Genomic DNA, 19,673 nt, shown 5'->3' with positions numbered 1-19,673 from the left:
GAGGTATTGTTTAGCGAATAAATCAGCTTACCTGGGCATTATCACTCACTTTCTTTACTGTTTTATATATGCAGGGGTTCTCAAACTGGGTGCCGTAAAAGGTGCCGCGAAGTGTTCACTATAAATGTTAGGTGGATTTGCCAAATAAGGTCATGCAAACCACTAAGGACATCCCTCATTTTTTGATGGAGCATAGTAAAAATTCGCCAGATCGTGATTTCATTGATCATCGAAGTAAACATGGCATTTCTGGTAATGTTTTTGATGCTAAAAAATGTGGTTCAATTTTTATTTATTGCTATTAAAGATGTTCAATTCTTGTTTGCTTGATAGTACTTTTTAGCGTTTCTGCCTTCAATTCAGCGTGAAATAATTTTTGCTCTGAGTTTTCTTTGTAAAGTCCATGAACCTAATATGGTGAAATCGCTTATATTTGCTAAAACTGCTGAAAAACATAACTAAAACTTACATTTTTACTTTGTTTTATTTTTTTATTTTTCATGAGTTATCTGATGAATATGCAAAAGCCGCAGCTATTCAATTATAAAGAGCAAGACATTCCCCTTTGAACCTTAGAGTAGCAACCTTAGAGCAGTTGGCAAACTTATGCACTTATCTCAAAAAAAAAAAAAAAAAAGAGTTACGTGAGACAATTCCAATTCTTTAATGGGTGCCGCAAGTCAGAAAAGTTTGAGAATCCCTGTTTTAGTACATAAAATGCAATTATTTTTTAATGCGCATACTGTATATATTTCTATTGTTAATGCGTTTTATCCCATATTATATATTACCATACAATAGTTTTTGAGCAAATACATTTTTTCCTGTTTGTCCCATATTTTTTGCCTTTTTCGAGTTATCAGTGATTTTCATTATCCGCGGTACCCGTGCTGCCTAATTCCGCAGATAATCGGGAGTGTGCTGTAATAAGTTTTCTTCTTATTACTTTAACAAAAATATCTTCTTCTGACCCAACTTGAATCATTTCCATAGACGAGAGAAAACAAAAAAAACACATCCAGTAGTTTATACACACATAATACCGACAAGAATATCCTTATAAATGCCTTCTCATTTGACATCTTTTGTGAGCAGCGTTTTATTTGTTCGCACTTCGGCATCTTTCCTGTGTTGTCCGAGAATTGACGCAGGAGAGAAAAATAAAGAAGTAATCTCTTTAAATCGGTAGGAATTATTTCTGTCATCCAAAGGGATCAACCAGGCTCCTCTGTATCCCAATTCCCGTGCTTTTATAGGAGAAGAAAAGGACTAATGCCGTGAAAAACGTCCATTGTGTTGATGTCTTCACTATCGTGGAAGAATTTTGAACTGCAAGAGAAATTAGCTTCAGTACTACAAAAGTGGGAAATAATCCTAATAAACTTTTATATAAACTTAAAAAGTAAATTTTCTTTTAATATTCGTGTATAGGAGATAAAAGGAAAAAAATACTAGACAATTTCAGAATATTTTTATTTGCATTTTAAGCCCTTTCGTACCGAAATTTGTTTTTAGAAGATTTTTCAATTGTATTTACACTATTTTTGTCTTTTCGAATAAAAACACCTGTATACTTTTCAATCCCTACTTTCAAAATTAAATTCTGGCTATGATCATGCCTGTTTAGTTTTTACAATTTCGTGACTGCCAATTAAGTATTTATTGATACGTTTTATTAATTTACTATACATCGTCTAAACAATTCCGAAAAGTTCCTGGAAAGTAATGGGCAGATATTGTGCCGATTTCTGAGAGTCATAGATTTTGCAAAAAAAGAGGATCGGTTTTCGCTATAAATTTTGACCGCCATAAATTTTTACTTGTATTTTAAGCCCTTTTGTACCGGAATTTGTTTTTAAAAGGTTTTCTATTGTCTTTACACTACTTTTGTCTTTTCCAATAAAAACACCTGTATACTTCTCAATCCCTACTTTCAAAATTAAATTCTGGCTATGATCATGCCTGTTTAGTTTTTACAATTTCGTTACTGTCTTTTAAAGATTTATTGGCTCGTTTTATTAATGTACTTATACATCGTTAAAACAGTTCAAAAACGTTCTTGCTATTTTGCCCAATTTCTGCCAGTCGCATATTTTGCAAAAAAAAAAAAAAAGAGGATCGTTTTACGCTATAAATTTTGGCCTTTATCTGAACAATTCAAAAATCTCCCTGGTTAAAGCCAGTCATGTATCTGGAACCTTCAGAGGAAACTTATATAGGTTTAAACTAATTATTTAGCTTATCTTTTTTATTGTAACCTTCTGATTTACCAAATCTCCAGAAGCATTATTGCAACCCCAGCGAAACTAAGACGAAATTGCAAGTATAGTGCCAAGTATCACACATGCCTTTAATTCTTCACAGCTTGGGAATTCAGAGACGTAATCGCTCTCGTTGGAAGCGTAGGTTATTTGGCGATTATTATTAAAGCGAAACAGATGCATTTAATAAATGCGCGCAGTTAATCTTTAAAACAGGTACCTAAAAATATTTTTCACAACAGTGAGAAGTCTGCATTTGTGTATCTTGTAGTGTTAGAAAACTATTTGACCAAAATACTTAATTATGACAGGAAATTGATGAAAACCTGCGAAATGTTGCAAGTTTCCTCGGAAATACTAAGGGACACTTCGGATGTTTTTTACAGTGTATAGAGAGAATATAAGAGCTAAGTATTTAAAGACTTTAATAATAAGACTGGATAACTGGTGAATTATCAGTAGACTATTAAAATCGGAAAAAATAAAGGGAAATGTTTTTTTGACATTTAGATAAGTCGGCAAATTTATGAGATGTCTCGTACATCAAAAACTAATGCATGCATTACAGTGTAAAAAAACTCCGAAACGTTACTGGTTATTTTAGTGTAACGTTTCGAGATTTAAATTTTTTTATCCACTTCCTGAGAAAATCAAGTATCGTTGTCAAAACATTTTCCGAATTGCTACAAGTCGCACGAATGCAGACTTCTCACTGTTGTGAAAAATATTTTTACCTCTCAATTTAATGATTAACTGAGCGTATATTTTAAGTATGCTTAGAATAATTGAGGGGTCGAATAAGTATCTAGATTCCGCAGCTTTGCAAGAGTTGCGAGTGAGTGAGCTGCTTGATGCTTGCAATTCTGTCTTAGCACTGTCCCTAGTTGCAAAAATGCCTCTGGAGCTTTCTTGGCAAATCAGGTCGGTGCCAAGCTATTTTACTAATCCTATGCAAGTTTTCTCTCGACTGGCTTTAACCAGGGAAATTACTGCATTCTTAAGAAAGATTCCTGGATAATTTCAGGAAGGCTACTGACGTTTAGAGAAAACTTACCTGTTTTTTGTTTGATATGTTACTGGAAGAAAAAAAAGCACATCAGCTGCCCTTTCCAGTATCGTTTCTGAATCGTTTTTACAGTGTAGGAACTTTCGACTGTTTTTGGTTGCATAAAAAACAAATGAAATGAGATATTGGGAAAATTATCTGAACACACTTGTAAGCAACTACCGCGAAAATCAATAGGTGCTAAGAATTTAAAAAAAAGGGGGGGGGGGTGACGTATGAAACTTTTTGTAACTATGTAATACTGGCTTAACAATTAGACGGTAGAAATCGGTGTTCTCTACATAATACACCGGGTGAAATGATAAAAGGGATAAAGCCAGAATCATTTTCTGAAAAAATAAAATAAATGAGGTACAATGAGATAGTTTGGTCTGCCAAAAAAAGTAAACCGTAGGAACATCACATAGATCGAAAGGGATATAGGCTTTAAAAAAAGAAAATAAAATATCTCATAAATAATTTTGGGCACATGATACATCACTCAATTAGTCCCGGACATGACGTAGAGATAAAAACAATACCAGAAGTTTCAGAGTCTGTTTCACCGACAACAACAGTTAGAGTTGGTATCCCAACTTAAAACAGGTCTTACAGGCCCATGCTAAGACAGTTCGACAGTTCTTCCAGAAAACATAAAAATCATTTTGAAGTTTTGTAAATTTAAATTGCTTGAAGCAGCAGGTTCGTTGACGGTATCAAAAGTCAGTGTATATTACTTCAGTGTATTTTTCATGAAGTTTTTGCAACGGACAAGCTGTGTTTAAAGTGATTTTTGCGTTTGAAAATCAATAAAAGGCAACAATGCATCGGCCATTCCGAGCGCTGTTTGGACCTGGTTGAGTCAAACAGGTTATTTTCTTCAATAGGTTACGAGGAATGAAGCACGAATCCGTTAAGATAAATATGAAGCAAAAAAAAAAGTCATCTGAGCAAACAGAAGTCGGTGGAACCGTCCAAAGTGATCAAATACTGAAACGTCAGCTATCAAGGTCATGACCTCCGAATTTCGGTATGCGCATGGAAGTATGCTTAGTGCTTTCTTGAGAAGGGCCAAACCATTTATAGTGAATATTATATGGCCTTATCGGACCGACTGAGTCCTGAATTAAAGACAAAACATCTTAGCAAAAAAAAAACTGAATCTTTGGCATCTTGACTTCAAATTATGCTTTTCGCAATCACGAGCGTGTGTGTTTGTGTAGGCGCATGTGTGTGGGTGCATGTGTGTGTGTATGTATGCATGCATGTGTGTGCGTGTTATGTATGCAGTGCTGTGTGTGTATGTGTGTGTGTATGCGTGTGTGTGTAGGGTATGGACGCAACCTGGAGACGGTTTTCGCAAGAGGAACAGCATCGTGACGCCAATCGACGCGACGGTGGTGCTGGCAGAGGGTGGTAATGGGAAAATAAAATCATAGGAACGCCAAAAACAGTCAAGTGAGAACAATAAGCAATCGTGATTACTCAAAAAAAAAAAAAAAAAAACTTCATTTTTCATCGAAGTTAAACGTAGCTGAAAAGGATGTTAGATTTAAATGATTTATATTTTAAATTAATGCATCACAGAACGCAATATCTAGATCGTTCCCTAAACTACTATTAGATAGGCTGTTAGATTAGATTACTGAATATACTATTAAATGTTTTGTATCTTAATGGTGCTTCAAGAAAATAAATAGGTCTCAAATAAAGATGTGATAGTGAAAACTGAAAGCAAAGAGAAATTATTCTGCCAAAAAGAGCTTCAAAAATTGAGAAGATGGTCGCAGTGAGGAAGCACCTTGATGGATAAATTAGTATTTGACCAAGAAGTTTTTCTTTTATCAGCTATGCAAGGGACTTGCTAAGTGATGCATAATAGTTTTTCAAGTTTGAAGCTAAAAAGAAGATAAATATATTACACTTTTCTTTCAAATTTAGTTAAAACAAAAGCTGATATTAAATACTGGTTGCATGTTAAGATTACAAATTCATACCATGGCTCATGTTCTCTGTTATGTGTAACCCAGATGTTTGATGCCTCAGTCCCGTACCCAGCACAAGCTCCTCATTGCTCATAGTGTACACCTTGGAAATAGTAGCAGTGCATTTCAACTTCATATTTCCTCCACGAAAATTCATTTCCCTAACTATGAATTTGAGGCTCAAGCTGGATGTTTCTAAAGAGTCAGGGTGTAGCGTTGTCGAATGTTCCAATTCATACTCCGGCTTGACCTAGACATAAATTACACATAACTTAATTAAAACTTGGTAACCAATAGAACCGGTTATCCATTAGGGTAACGGCAGCAGTAACAGACAAGACTCCCAGTCGTAAGTTTGGATTTAAATAATAAGAATTTTAAGCGAGGAAAACTAATGTTGCTGCTACCCATGAATATGGTGCAACCATCTGGTGAATTACCATCAAAGTTAATTTTATGAGCCAGTAAGTATTTACAAGGCAGTGGTGGAAATTTATGAACATCCACCGCGAGGGCTGTCGATGTCACATGTTCATTTGAATTTCATAAGGTATTAGATCAAAAAATAAAGAACATTTGCACATTTAAAAAAGATAAGAGGAATTATGTTCATTCCTCACCCTTTCATCATTCTATCTATTACTTGGTATCATCAAAATTGTCGTTGTCTGTTATTGAGGGGTAGGACTTTTTTTTTTTTTTTCAAAATTGAGCAAATAATAATATAAATAACTAATTCAGAAGCTTCAGAGGCAGAAAAAACGTAAGATGAGATCTAATAGCATGGGAGAAAAATATTTAAAAAAGTCTAAATATGTTTATGGCTCAGAAAATTGAATTAACCTGAGAAAGATGTCTCAAGCATGTCTTTTACTGGTGTCGTTACCCTATTACACTTTTCAATTAATTTGTAATTTTACTCTTTGGTTTGATCTAAAAGCAAATAAGTTGACATGTTGCAGACATAGAAAGAAAAGATCATTTCTCCTATTAGACTACCATTATCGGCGTGCCCTTTTCGTTAACCTGCGCGATATAATAAGCTTATCTTTCTTAATTTAAACTTTCTGATTTTAAAAGAAATCACTTAAGAGAAACTGCATATTGCAAAAAATTATATTGGTAAAATTAATTTTTGAAGCATAAATTAAACAATGGAGATGAGGTTTCTCATGTCGTGATTAATACAAGAACCATACGCTAAGTAGCGCTGCCCTTTCAAAAAAAAACAACACATATGGAAAATTACGCACACAAATAAAGACCAGTTCGACTGTCAGATATAGTGTATTTAGGATAGATCAGGACACGTTTATGCGTCATTATTGCACACGCGTCTGCTCATCCTCGTCATTTACCATATTTGCAGAGTACTAATATACTTATCCTATTGAGCAATCATGCACCCTCTTTCCCATGAGTGTTTCGAAAGGACCCCTCTCCCATTACGTTACTACATTGACAACATTGGTCAATGGTATTTACCTCTCTTGGCCTGCTTTTATCAATGCATTTATGAGATGCCGTCTGGATGAGACGAATTCCTAGCTCTACCATAAGTTTATCTCGTATATAAGGACCCTGGAACGCGGCTGAAGCAGAAGTCCACTTATGTTGTCACATTTGGAAATCCAAACAAGTAATAAAATTTTAGAAATGTCTAGAAGATAAAGTTAGATCACAACTACGTGATTTCGTTTGAGCTTTTGATTCGAACTAGCAATGGTAAAGGTAAAAATCTTAAGGAGAGTCTGTACCCTGTGTAAGGCGTTGATTTGCTAAATTTTACGTGCCTTTTTCACGCTACCTTGCGGTGATTAACAATACTAAAGAAAAACGTAAAACATTCCATTCCACGTGTTTTTTTTTTTTTTTTTTTTGTTTGGTAAATTACAGGCTTCAGACAGTTTGTGATGTAATGTAATTTCAGAGGAATAGAAGAGAAAGCTTCCCACAAACACGATAAAAAAATTATTGTCATTCACTAAGCGTCAAAGCAAGTTATAAGTTACGGCATTTGTTTGTTTTACCTTTTCATCCGCCATTAGACAGTGGCTGCAGCGCCTCCTATAGTTTATTGGAGTTGCGAATACTAACTTACAATGCTTGTAGTGTTTTTAAGCGATATCTGAGATTATACTGGATTGAAATTTTAAGGTAATTATGTTTATTTCATAATTTATCGAATCTTGATCAATAGATTTTCTTAAATAATAAAAGACAGTTTTTTGACCAGAAAAACAGCTTTTGAGGAAAACGTGAGTCCAAAAATAAAAAGTTAAATTCAGTATAATTATGAACTCATGAATAAATTTGTGTTAAACATTTCAAAGTAATATGTATATTAGTTTTCTAGAAAAAGGAACACGCGTTTTTAAAATGGACGTTTTGAGAAAATCGAGTTTGAAAGTAAAATTGAAGGGTTTGCAGCAAAAAAGAGTTAACTCAATTTTTGGATTGTTTGGTTCAACAAGGAGTTATCTCCGGTTGATAGTTCTCAAGTTATTTATTGGAATGCGTTAGCTGCTTCATTCGCTTGAGGCAACATGAAGTTAAATCCAGGAGATTTCCCAACAATAAAAAAATAACGTTAAGTCTATGTTGCTGCAAGCCCTTCAATTATGCCAACAATCTATTGCATTCCTGCCCAATTAATATTTAAATTGAGTTCATCACACATCGAAACATGAATTCAGTGTCGCTAGATAGCTCTTGATTAAAACATTTTAAATTTATAAAAACTGAAAAAATATTTTTTTAAGGTTTTAGGATACCAACCCTTATTAATTATATAATTATGGCACTTACATATTTTACAAAAAATTGTTATCTTAAAAGAAATAATAATTATAATGCGTAATTTCACCCACCAAGAAAAATGATAAACTATGAAATAAGGACTCTCATTTCCGCTTAAATAGCAGACAGTCTTAAATAACACTTTAAACTGCAGAACAGTAAACAGGTAGCTTAATGAAATAATCATAAATGGTACTAGCTTTTTATTGAGAAAAAGAATCGTCAATATATTGTAATTATCAAAGTATTGGCCGCCAAATATGGCCTTACACAATTTACATACTCAAGTGAAAAACAGGCGTACGTGTCTAAAAAAGAGCATGGACCATACAACTTGATCGTGCTCATTCTTACATATTCCTTTTTCTTACGTTTGCTAGCAAAAATGCATCAATCTATGAATTTTAAAAATTGTTTTTTTTTTCCTTGTTTGATCTCTTGTTCCTGATGGATGATATCACGTTACAAAGAGACTTAAAAACAAACTGATTGATAATTGGCAATGCATAGAAAGATACAATGCATAGATATACAAGGACATTTAGGGGTGTTTTTTTTTATTTTAAAAGAGAGGATATACTCAGAGTATTGTTCGTTTTCCATGAGAATGCACATGACTCCTTCCTCGGCACGTGGTATCCAATGATTCTATTTCGCTGTTTTCTGCAGAAGGTATTTTCGGATCATAGCATTTTGTAATAAAAGCAAGTTTTTAAAATGTAAGAACTAAATGACATGAATAACTAAAATGACAACAGACAAGTGAAGCAAGGGATGTAACGGACACTAAGACTTTTTTGCACATTAAAATGCCCGCCCAAGTTTTGCTGTATGGTTGCCTCCTTTAGAAGCGCGTGGATTGCTTACCGATCACGCCCGAGTAAAATGGAACTCTGCGTTCGAGGTGGCGTGGCGAAGTGCCTTCTCATGAAAAACGGGAAATAACAGTAAGAAAAATGAAAGTGACTATACTTACTACTTCATCGTTGATGTACCATTGCAACGTAGCAGCTGGTTTAGATTTTGATGAGGTGCAGTTCACAAACACAGTGTCACCGACACGATACTTGGATTGGCCTCCAGTTATTTTTGGCCCCTCTGTGGGAAGCACTGGCAAGAAGAAATAAAAAATTGTCAGATAGTTTATCAGAAGGTCAACATACTAAGGAATAACTGCTTGAGTTTGAAGGGCTGGCAAATTAAAATGCATTTTTACCACGTGCTTACAGTGGTGGTATAAAAAAATGCATCACCCACGCCGCAAAGGAGAGGAATATCATCCCAACTGCATTCGACAAACAGTCAAACTTCCCGTATCCCAGATGACTTGGGGATGTATTTCTGGTCAAGGAGTTGGTGGGCTTCACTTTGTGCAAGGAACAGTAAACGCTTAGGTGTATATTGGCATTTTGGAGGAAAAATTACTTCCTACTATCCGGGATTACTTTACTTCAGATCCAAACGTCATTTCCAGGATGATTCTGCTCCGTGCCATAGGGCAAAACTGGTAAGTAACAATTTAAAAACCTTTAACCTGCCATTAGACTTAAATTGACATGGGTTTAAGTATTTTTTTTCTCTAAACTCATACGCAGGTTCAGAAATGGAAAAATGAGCATGGGGTCAGCAGTTTGTCTTGTCCCGGAAACAGCACCGATCTACGTAAACAATTATCAGATTCTTGCTGTTAAATGTTTATTTCACAAGTTTTACAGAATTACACATACATTCATCGTTAATCGATCGACCAAAACTTCTCACATAATCCCATTGTTATGAAATTGCGAGGATGATGTTTTTTTTTTTTTTTTTTTTTTTTTTTTTTTTTTTTTTACCAGCACTGTATATTAATGTTAAACGTAAAATCATAATACATGAAGGTCGAACAGCTTCATTATTGCTATTATACTTAATAATACTCTTCCTAACAATATCCTTCTAACATCAGTTTACAATCACAAACTGTGTGACATTTATATCAAAACATACGTTGATTATTAGTGTTAATTATTTCAAGGGTGTACACGGATAATCGAAAAACATGGATAATCCGAAAATGAGCAAGCATGCAGAAAAGTGCGTATTAGGAGGCTATAAGTAAGGTACACGGTGGTGCATAAAATGCATCAGGTTTTATGAACTGAGACGAAAATTACTAATACATTAGTACCAGTAATGAATTTTGTAATAAAATTTGGCATTATTTTTAGCTTTAATTAATTTTAAATTATTTAATTTAACTTTTTGGCTGCACGGATAATAGGCAAACCGGATAATCCACACATGGATAATCAGTAGTACATATAAATATACAACAATATCAATATCAATAGCAAGCAAATATTACTACGAAGCTAGAATTGCAATTCTTCTTTCTACTATGGAGCTATGTTTATTTTTAGAGAACGTAACATCAAATATTTTAGAAGAATTTAGATTAGTGCGTTTAAGAACCAATTTCAAGAGCCGTCGAGAGTACTAATAAAAAAAATCTTTCGGAAATGAGAGCTAACATTATTTCTAGAGGAATTTCGATACGAGCATTCTTCATTTGTTTTGGAATGCGGAATTCGATTATTATTTTGTTCGAAACCTTTATATTTAATTATTTATTATTTACTATTCCATTCTATTTTATCAATTTTTGATTCTCTATGAAATTGATACTTTGTTGAATTAAATGTAGAGAGGGATAAAGAATTTTCAAAAAAACCTTGATAAACTAGAACATGTTATGAAAGTTACTAGAGAAAAAAAAATGTCAAAAGCTCTAGGGCTTTTTCGAGAAAAAAAGTCTTTTTATAATCGAAAAGTTAAATTTCAGTAAATGTAGAAATATTATATTTCATTTATTCTTTAAAAATTTGTTTAATGTATGCTTTAACACTTGTTTGTTAATGTCTTATATGCTCTTATTTACATCAAGCAAATCATTTTGGTGCATGGTTAAATGTATAGCGTTTTACTATGATTGGTTCGATAAAAGTTCACGACGAATGGGTAATGTTTTCTTAAGAAGGTCCGGGACACAGTTTGAAAAAAAAATTTTTTTTGAAGTTCTTTACGCTTATTCACCATCTATTTAATAAACAAAATCATAACAAAAGTATTTAAAATAAAAAGTACTGAAATTTAATTTTTTTTTTAAAGAGGCTTGCTTTAAATCGCTAAAACTCAAAACATTATTGGTCAATTTTCAATTTTTTTTCCAAAAAATTATGCACAAATATCTAAGTTTTAATTTTTATTCGGCGATTTAAAATATAGGAGATAGAAATATTTGAAGAAAAATTTCAAAAAAAAAACGAAGATACTTTTTTTTAATTATAATTTTTGCAGATAATTTTTTTTTTTTTTTCAAATTTTCCAAATAAGCATTAAAGTAAACTGTTTGAGAAATATATGCTGAAAATTTTATGCATATTTTATCCTTATCAGTTCTTGACTTTTATGAGTTTGAATGCAAAAAATTCGGAACAATTGCATCATGGAGAAAAACGCATTTGAGGTGTTAAAGTTAAGTATAATATTAGTTAAATTATGCAAAAAAAAATAATTATATCTTTCGTTACAATTAAGATAGAAACAAGATTTAAAAGTCTTTTTAAGTAGAAACACGGAGAAGTTTTCTAAATAATAAAAAAAAATGCGAAATTTGACGCTTTTGGTGTCCCGAACCCCCTTAAAGTAATAAAATAAATTCTACCCAAAATCTTTAAACAATTTATTCAATTAGAAATTGTTGGATTAGAGATTGGTCCTAATTTTGAAAAGAAAAAACTAAATCCCATTATTTTAATATTAATGAATCCGTAAATGGCAACACAACAGTTTTCAAATGAACAATACCTAAAAAGATTTGTTTTTCGTGACTGGTGCTACCGCCTACCCAAAACGTAAAATAAAATAAGTTAATAATGTTGCATGCGAAATTTGTTGAATGACGGTGGGGTGAGTTAAATGAATAACAATTATGTTAACTTTACCAAAAACTGTCATCTCCTTTTCAGCAGCCACGGTTTGGAATTCTGGAGCCTCGGCTGACACTTCACATCGGTACGTTCCTGCACTGTTCAGGTCTACGTCACGGAGGTACACGGACTGACTACCAGATTTGGATAGCTAAAAATATACAATCCATACAATGAAAGATATAATATGAATCCTAGTGAACAAATAAATTTATGTTAAAAGCAATTACATGGCAAAACGTGTGCTTAACAAATGTTCTAAGCTTTTAAGATTGCTTAATTGATTTCACTTGGCCGAAAATTTTTATCGGAGTTGCGGAGTTGGAAAAAAAATCACCGACTCCGGGAATTTAAGAGCCATCGACTCCGACTCCTACTCTTTTCCCTTAAAATCAGTCCGACTCTGAATCCACAAGCACGGGCAAAGTTTTCGACTTTGAAGGAAAATGACAGACTCCGGCTCCGACAATTTAAGAGCCATTGACTCTGAATCTAACTCTTTTCCCTTAAAGTCAGTCCGATTTCGACTCCACAAGCACTGACAGAGTTTCTAACTTTGCGAGAAAATGACTGACTCCGGCTCCGAATCTGGAAATTTAAAAGCCATCGACTCCAACTGCGATTCTTTTCGCTTAAAATGAGTCTGACTCCGACTTCACAAGCACTGGCAGAGGTTCCGACTTTGAGGGAAAATGACCGAATCCGACTGTTGAAACTTCAAATCTTTGACTGCTGTGTCCAACTCCGGCTCATTTACCCCCAAATCAGTTAGACTCAACTTTTCCACTCCCACTCCGACTCCGCAGCTCTGCTTTTTACCCCATTTCTAAGTGGTCGAACGCGAGTCACATGATTCGTTTCCATTGTTTGAGACACCATTTTTAGAAATAACTAGTTATTTTTTAAAATAATGTTATTCTATTTATATACACAATTTCCAGTACATAAAAACAAAATTGCAAAATTTCATAGTAAAGGAATTGTGTGTAAAAAAAAAGGTATTAAAAAATCATGAAAAACCTAAGTTATAGATGAAAAACATTATCAAAAATTATATTATAATATTATATTTAGTTTTTATTACTTAAACCAAACATTGTTAAAGAGTATCGAAAAAAAAACTAAATTAAGAAAAACAAACTTGTTTGCCAAACTTAAGAATTTCTCTTCAAACGGATGCATTATATTCAGCAGCAGCAGTTGAAAAAGAAAAAAATTAATACTGAAACAGAATATTTTGCTAGTTCCAATTTTAAAATAAGTTAAAATATTAAAATCTATGTAGGGTGATGAAAAAGTTTATTTTTCTTTTTTGAAATACGAAAATGCTTTAAATTTGAAACTAAGATAGAGTTTTAGATAGCATATATTTCTTTTTCATTTTAAGATACTTCTCAGAGCACTAGTAACATTAAAGCTGTATGAGGTAATAAGAGAAATAATATTACTTTTTTTAACAATAAATAGTCACAACGTTATGCAATAAAACCTGTCTACAACGATACTGCTGGGACCTAAAAAAAATATCATAATAGACAGGTTATCGTTATAGACAGTTTGATTATTCATGCTGACATTTTGCTGGGGCCAAAAAAAAAATGTTATAGACAGGTTATCGTTATAGACAGTATCTTTATACCCAGGTTTCACTGTAGTTTATATAAGTTTCTGAACTGGCAGTGACAGAGAGATTAAATAAACCAAGTAATGGCATAAATAAACTCCAAAATATTTTTAAACTCAAATTTCAATTTGTTTAATCGAATTTTGAGTCGGGAAGTTCTTACTATTTTACAAGTAAATAGTAGTTCAAAAGGTTACATCCATTTAATTAAGAGTAAGGAATGTGAGTGAGGAACATTTTTTCATAAAGTACGATTTGATACAAAATCATTCAATGATTTTATCTAGATTTTGGCCTTATTAGCCAAAGAGCAGTAGAAAATAATATTTGAATCAACAGACAATATAAAGCGTTTCTTTCGAAACTATTAATCGCCCGTCAAGATATGACGGGTAAAAATTACTCCTACATTTGAACGAAGCCATTGCCTGTTTGGTGATATTTTGATGATTGAAATGCTAACCCTAACTCCAGTGGATCAACCCTAAACTCCAGTACACTGTTAAAAATTCAGGAAGATTTTCTGGTAATTGTTACTGTAAAATTGCATCGCTAACGCATCGCTGATTTTTACGGTTATTTATACCGGAGAAATAAGCGATCCCAGCGCCAACTGGTTGCTGTGGCCTACCGAGGAAACCGTAAAATTTTACAGTAACATTTGGTTTTTACGGTAATAGTTACTGGCAACATAGATGCCAGTAACAATTACCGTAAATTTTCCGGAAAATTTTTAACAGTGTAGGTAGCGTTCATAGTTGGCCACTTTTTCGTTGCTTCATTCCCCTGAAATGACGCAGTCTTACCAGTAAAACACCGGAGACACCAGTAAAGTTACCGGATCCAGTTCAGCTTTGTAACAGTAAAGCATTTCCCTGCATTTGAAACACTACCAAAACATATTATCAAATTATCATGCCGTGGTGTAAGTTTTATTGTTAATTACGTCAGTAGCGTTACTCGACCATTGACTATTATACAGGGTGTTCCGTTTTAACCTGCAAGACCTTTTTTTTCGCAACCGTTAGTCTTAGATGAACACTTTCAATAACAAAAATGTTCAAAATCAGCTGCTGAGTTAAGATGTTGAAAATTTGAAGTGAAAACAAAAATACTAAGTCAAACATAACAAAATTTAACTTTTTATACGGGTCTCAGATCCCTAATTTATATTTAGGAAAATAATTTCCATTGAAAAATTCTTCCAACACAAAAAGTTTGAAATTAGTACGACCAATATTCACCGAGATATGAAACGCAGCATTTTGTGACTTACAACAGTTTTTACTCGCCGTCAAAAAACCTTTTGGAGGGAAATATAGCGGTTAACAAGTGCTTAAAATTATATGTGTGCATAGAGTGGTGTTTCAAATTGTTCGAGGTTTTGTAGTGTGTTTTTGCGTATCCCGGCATAACATTTGCATTTATTTTTGAATATCAATGAAAACTAAAATTACCTTGTTTTTCTTACTTTGACGATCTGTCATTCTTCTGAAAGGGGGATAATTTCCAATTCACCTTCTGTATGATTCCTTAAAACTTTGAACTGGAATATCTCCTTAAGTTTTGTTCGCACAAATGTCAAATTTTTTGTGCCAGTAATAGTATTCCATGGGGATTATTTCTCAAAATATTACTTACACTTTAAAAACGATTCAGAAACGTTCCTGGAAAATTATGGGCAGCTGATGTGCCCAATTTTTTCCAGTATTATATCTGACGAAAACCAGAAACGTTTTCCGCTAAAATTCAGTAACCTTACTGAAATTATCCTAGAAGCTCCCTAAAATATTCAGAACTCTTCGCGTTTAAAGCCAGTCGTATCTCTGGAATCTTGGAGTAAACTTGGGTGGATATACTATAATAGTTTTGCACCTTACTGCGTTTCGAGGAATGCTCTAAAAGCAGTATTACAAACATGGCCAAAGATAAAACGTAATTGCAAGTAAGTATCAAGAATGTTACTCGCCTGGCAATCCTTGCAAAGCTACGTAGTCCATAGGTTGATTTGCACCCTTCGAACGCCTTATCAGTCTGGACGAGCCTCAATTGAACTGCAGTGAATACACTTTATAAATACGCTCATTTAAACTTTAAACTGGGAGTTCAAAATGTTTTTTTTCTTTATAACGGTTAGAAGTCTACATTTGCTTGACTTGTAGCAATTCAGGGAACTTTTTGAGAAGGATACTTGACTTTTCTAGGAAGTGGATAAAAACCGTAGAAATCCAGAAACGTTACACGGAAATACTCAGTAAAAATTTGAAATTTTTTTACAGTGTAGGGTACCTAGGGCCCGTATAAAAAAATATTGTATTTCTTTAATCATTTTTATTTTTGCTTCAAACTTTCAATATCTTAACTCTGCATCTGATTTTGAACAAATTAGTAATTGGAAGTTTACAGCTAGGACTAACGGTTGCAAAAATAACGGTCTTGCAAGTTAAAACTGAACACCAAGTACACTAAAAAAATTCCGAAACGTTACTGGTTATTTCCGTGGAACGTCTCGGGATTTCACACGTCTTCACCTATTTCCCCGTAAAAACAAGTGTCTTCACAAAAAGTTTCCTGAATCGCTACAAGTTGCACGCGTGCAGAATTTTCACTGTTGTGGAAAATATTTTTAGCAACCAGTTTAAAGATTGAATGAGCGTGTTTATAAAGTGTATCGGCCTGAGGTTGCTTACGGCCTATCCAGATCGACTAAGTTCCCAATGAGAGCGAAAAAGTTAATGGATAGCTACAGACTTGGCAAGGCAGGAATTGCAGGCAAGAGATATGGTTGGTTCCTTCTTGCATAGCTTTGGCCGTGGTTGTTCTGATTTTTATGGAACCTTCTTGGTAAGTCAAGAAGGTTCTAATCAATAACACGAAACCTACTTAATTATTCTAGATGGTTCTAGAGACGTGACTGGCTTTAACAGAGGAGATTTCGCATTTCTTCAGAAAGTTTCAAGGTTAATTTCAGAAAGGTTACTGACTGGTTTCGTTCCTGGTTTTTCCAAGATTTGTTATTGGAAGAAATTGGGCACATCAGCTGCCTATTATTTTCCAGGAACGTTTTTGAATCGTTTTTACAGTGTATGTATGATAATAGATGACGTTTTAAGACAAGTAATAGCGGTTTTAATTTTCTCTTTTTGTTTGAGCTAGAGTTCAGGGGAAATGAAAAATGTAAAATATTAGTTTTTAACGTTTTATTGTTTTTTTTTTCGTTCGACGCAATTAGTTCCCCTTTCAAAAAATAATCTTTTGCATGAATGCAGATGCGTAGACGTTTTTTTTTCTTTAGGTAACCCCTCGCTAAAGGATGTCGTACTTTTCGTTGTCTGTGTGAAAAATATAGAGTAAGTCCGCCAATCGTGCCCCATCTAAGTATAAACTTTATTTAAAAAAAGTACAATGAAGAAAAATAAACAATATTACCTCCGGTCTCTTTTAACATAGGTCCAGATAACGTATAAAATTTATCATGACTAAAAACTGCGAATGACTGAAATGATTACAGAAGTCGTTTACATTTATTCATTAAGTATTTGAACTCAATGTGAAAGGATAATATTGTCGACAGTTTAGGGGGGGGGGTCATGTCCCCATGACCCTCCCCTTGTATCCGATCCTGACAGGGGTTTCGACTCACAGGTTAAGGAACACCGCAACATTTTTAGCAATTAAATAAGCCGAATGTTGTTTTTCATAAAACAGAAAAAAATGTAAACCTCAGAAAAGAATTCTCCAATCCAGAAAAATTTTCGTCCTATTTTTCAGTTTTTCAAACATTTTGTAAGCTTTTTTTTTTTTTCCAATGTTGTGAGTAAATGTCGTCAAACATTTTTTTTTTTTACATTTAAAAATAAAAACTTTCTAATGCAGACACGATCGCGATCTTATAGTTTTCTGGAAAAAAAGGTGATTCTCGGTTCTCGGATTTATATCAACACAAAAATATTCAATGTGGGGCACATTACCCTGTCGATTCATCAGTGGGGCAAATAGTCTACAATCAGGTGGGACAAATTACCTTTTTGTCAAGGTTAATCGACCCACCACCTCTTGTTTAAATAGCAAGCCAATTTTGTTGCAATCAATGATAAGGGCCTTCTTTATGATGTTCTCTTACTTTATAAACAGATAATTTAAAGGACATTGGAACGCTAGTTACTTTAACAAAAACTCTTAAAAGTACTAACTTAGATCAGGCGTTAAAAAGTGTCGCTCCTATCTTTCACTTTGCTATAACTCTGTAATTACCCCTAAAAATTCACTAAAAACGGCTGTAGTGTATGCATAAAACTTCTTCATACACAAATATTATAAAAAAATTTCCACCCGGGCGCGCCCTATTTCTGAAACCGTGAAATACAGTTACTGGGGCAACTTATCTGACGGGGCAAGATACCCCGATTTACTCTATACTTTACCTCGATTTCGATGTGAAACATCACGGTTAAATTAAACATAACTACAGAATCAAACCACACGTTTATATATATATATTCTCTATTCGTTCGTTTTTATCATCCAAAACATATGAAACACTTCCGTTCCCTGTTTTCTTATAAACAGTCACAAAGATGCTATTAAAATTCCCAAGGAACTATTGAAATATGTTGTAGAAAATTTACCTAATTTTGAGAATGTGAAACCGAGATTATTTTTCTTTCGAGCGATTCCAATAGTAGCATCCATGTACGAACCACCTATGGGTCATGAGAAGGTAAAGTGCAGTATCTGCAGAAATGAGGTTTTAAGATATTTGAAGAAACGTGCAATTTAAACTTTTCTCCACAAAACATTTTATAGTAAATTGTCTGCAGCCTTCTCCGAACAAGATTCTCTGACCCTCAAAATTAAAATTAAATGCAATTTTATATGTAAAATTTTATGCAAGTAATATTATAGTCTGGATTATGCAGTAGATGAATGTCAAGTTAGTTTTAGTAAAAAAAGTTACTCTGAACTAAAACGAACAAAATGCTTTTGACCATTTTTCAGAATGGAGACAGAAACTGAAAAACTCGGAACAAACTCAACATTTTCAATTAAATGCAAAGCAATCTTCTTAAAAAATAAGGCAAGTTAAAAAATAAAACCTACTCTTGATTAGTATTTCTGCCCGATTTTTAAATTCCCCATACTTTCCTCTAATCATGCTAACTCCTAAGGTGTTCATTTCAGATTATGGCTCTTTGGGGCGATTATAGTCAAAAAAAGTATTTCAGTATTTGGAGACATTTTTTTCTTCAAAAAATACTATCGGGATGGTAAGTAAACACTCGTTTTCACAGTCGGCAGCGGGAAGCATTATCCAAGATTGCCTTAAGCGAGTAGTGCAAATTTGGGAATCTTTTGAAATCATGCTACGATCTAGCACAACTTGAAAGTTTCTCAAACTAACTAATGAAAGTATAAGCTGGATTGTGTATAACTTATTTTTCAACAGTGTTAAATTTAACGTAATCCAACTGTACTGTTTGGTTCAATAGTCACATAGAAATATTTTATGGTACGTTTCATAAGAACTTCAAAATTTCATATTTTATTATTTATTTATTTATTTATTTCAATTTTGATAAGACATCGCTATCGTGTTTTTGTATGTAAGCAAATACAATGTTAGATTATTTGTTCTTTATAATAACTATTGTTATCCTTTAATATTTGTATAACTATTTTTATATTAGCATAGTGTTTCTATATCAAGTGTTAAAAATTTTCAAATAAAAATAAGAAATGTTCCCCAAAAAAACCTGCAGTATACATTTTTATTTTTTTAAATATTCATTTTTCAATAAAGATTCTCTAGTATGATTTCACTATCAAACAGAGGAAAAAAAAAACATGAGAAAAAAAATAGAGAAAACTTGAACTCAACAGTATATATTGTCATTAGAGCTTTACGGGAAGTTAAAACTGAAAAAGGGCAAGAATTATTGCCCCTTTTCGGTTGAAAAGAAAAACGTATTTCGTAAGATTTTACGCTTC

The 19,673-nt window shown here is 33.3% G+C and overlaps 1 protein-coding gene across 1 annotated transcript in view; it reads right to left on the bottom strand.

Annotated features, from left to right (window-relative positions):
• Positions 1 to 1,201: 1,201 nt before the first annotated feature.
• The window catches only part of LOC129228422 (uncharacterized), a 154,696-nt gene continuing 136,224 nt past the window's right edge, over positions 1,202 to 19,673 (bottom strand). Inside the window, exons 3-6 of the mRNA XM_054863102.1 lie at positions 12,077 to 12,212; positions 9,067 to 9,200; positions 5,304 to 5,541; positions 1,202 to 1,329 (exon numbers count right to left, since the gene is read on the bottom strand). Of these exons, the coding sequence (XP_054719077.1) occupies positions 1,202 to 1,329; positions 5,304 to 5,541; positions 9,067 to 9,200; positions 12,077 to 12,212 (636 nt within the window). The remainder of the gene's footprint in view (positions 1,330 to 5,303; positions 5,542 to 9,066; positions 9,201 to 12,076; positions 12,213 to 19,673) is intronic.

The sequence above is a fragment of the Uloborus diversus genome, chromosome 8, assembly GCF_026930045.1.
Source record: "Uloborus diversus isolate 005 chromosome 8, Udiv.v.3.1, whole genome shotgun sequence".
NCBI classification, from domain to species: domain Eukaryota; kingdom Metazoa; phylum Arthropoda; class Arachnida; order Araneae; family Uloboridae; genus Uloborus; species Uloborus diversus.
Note: the sequence above shows the minus strand (reverse complement) of the source record. Positions and strands in the feature narration are given on the sequence as shown.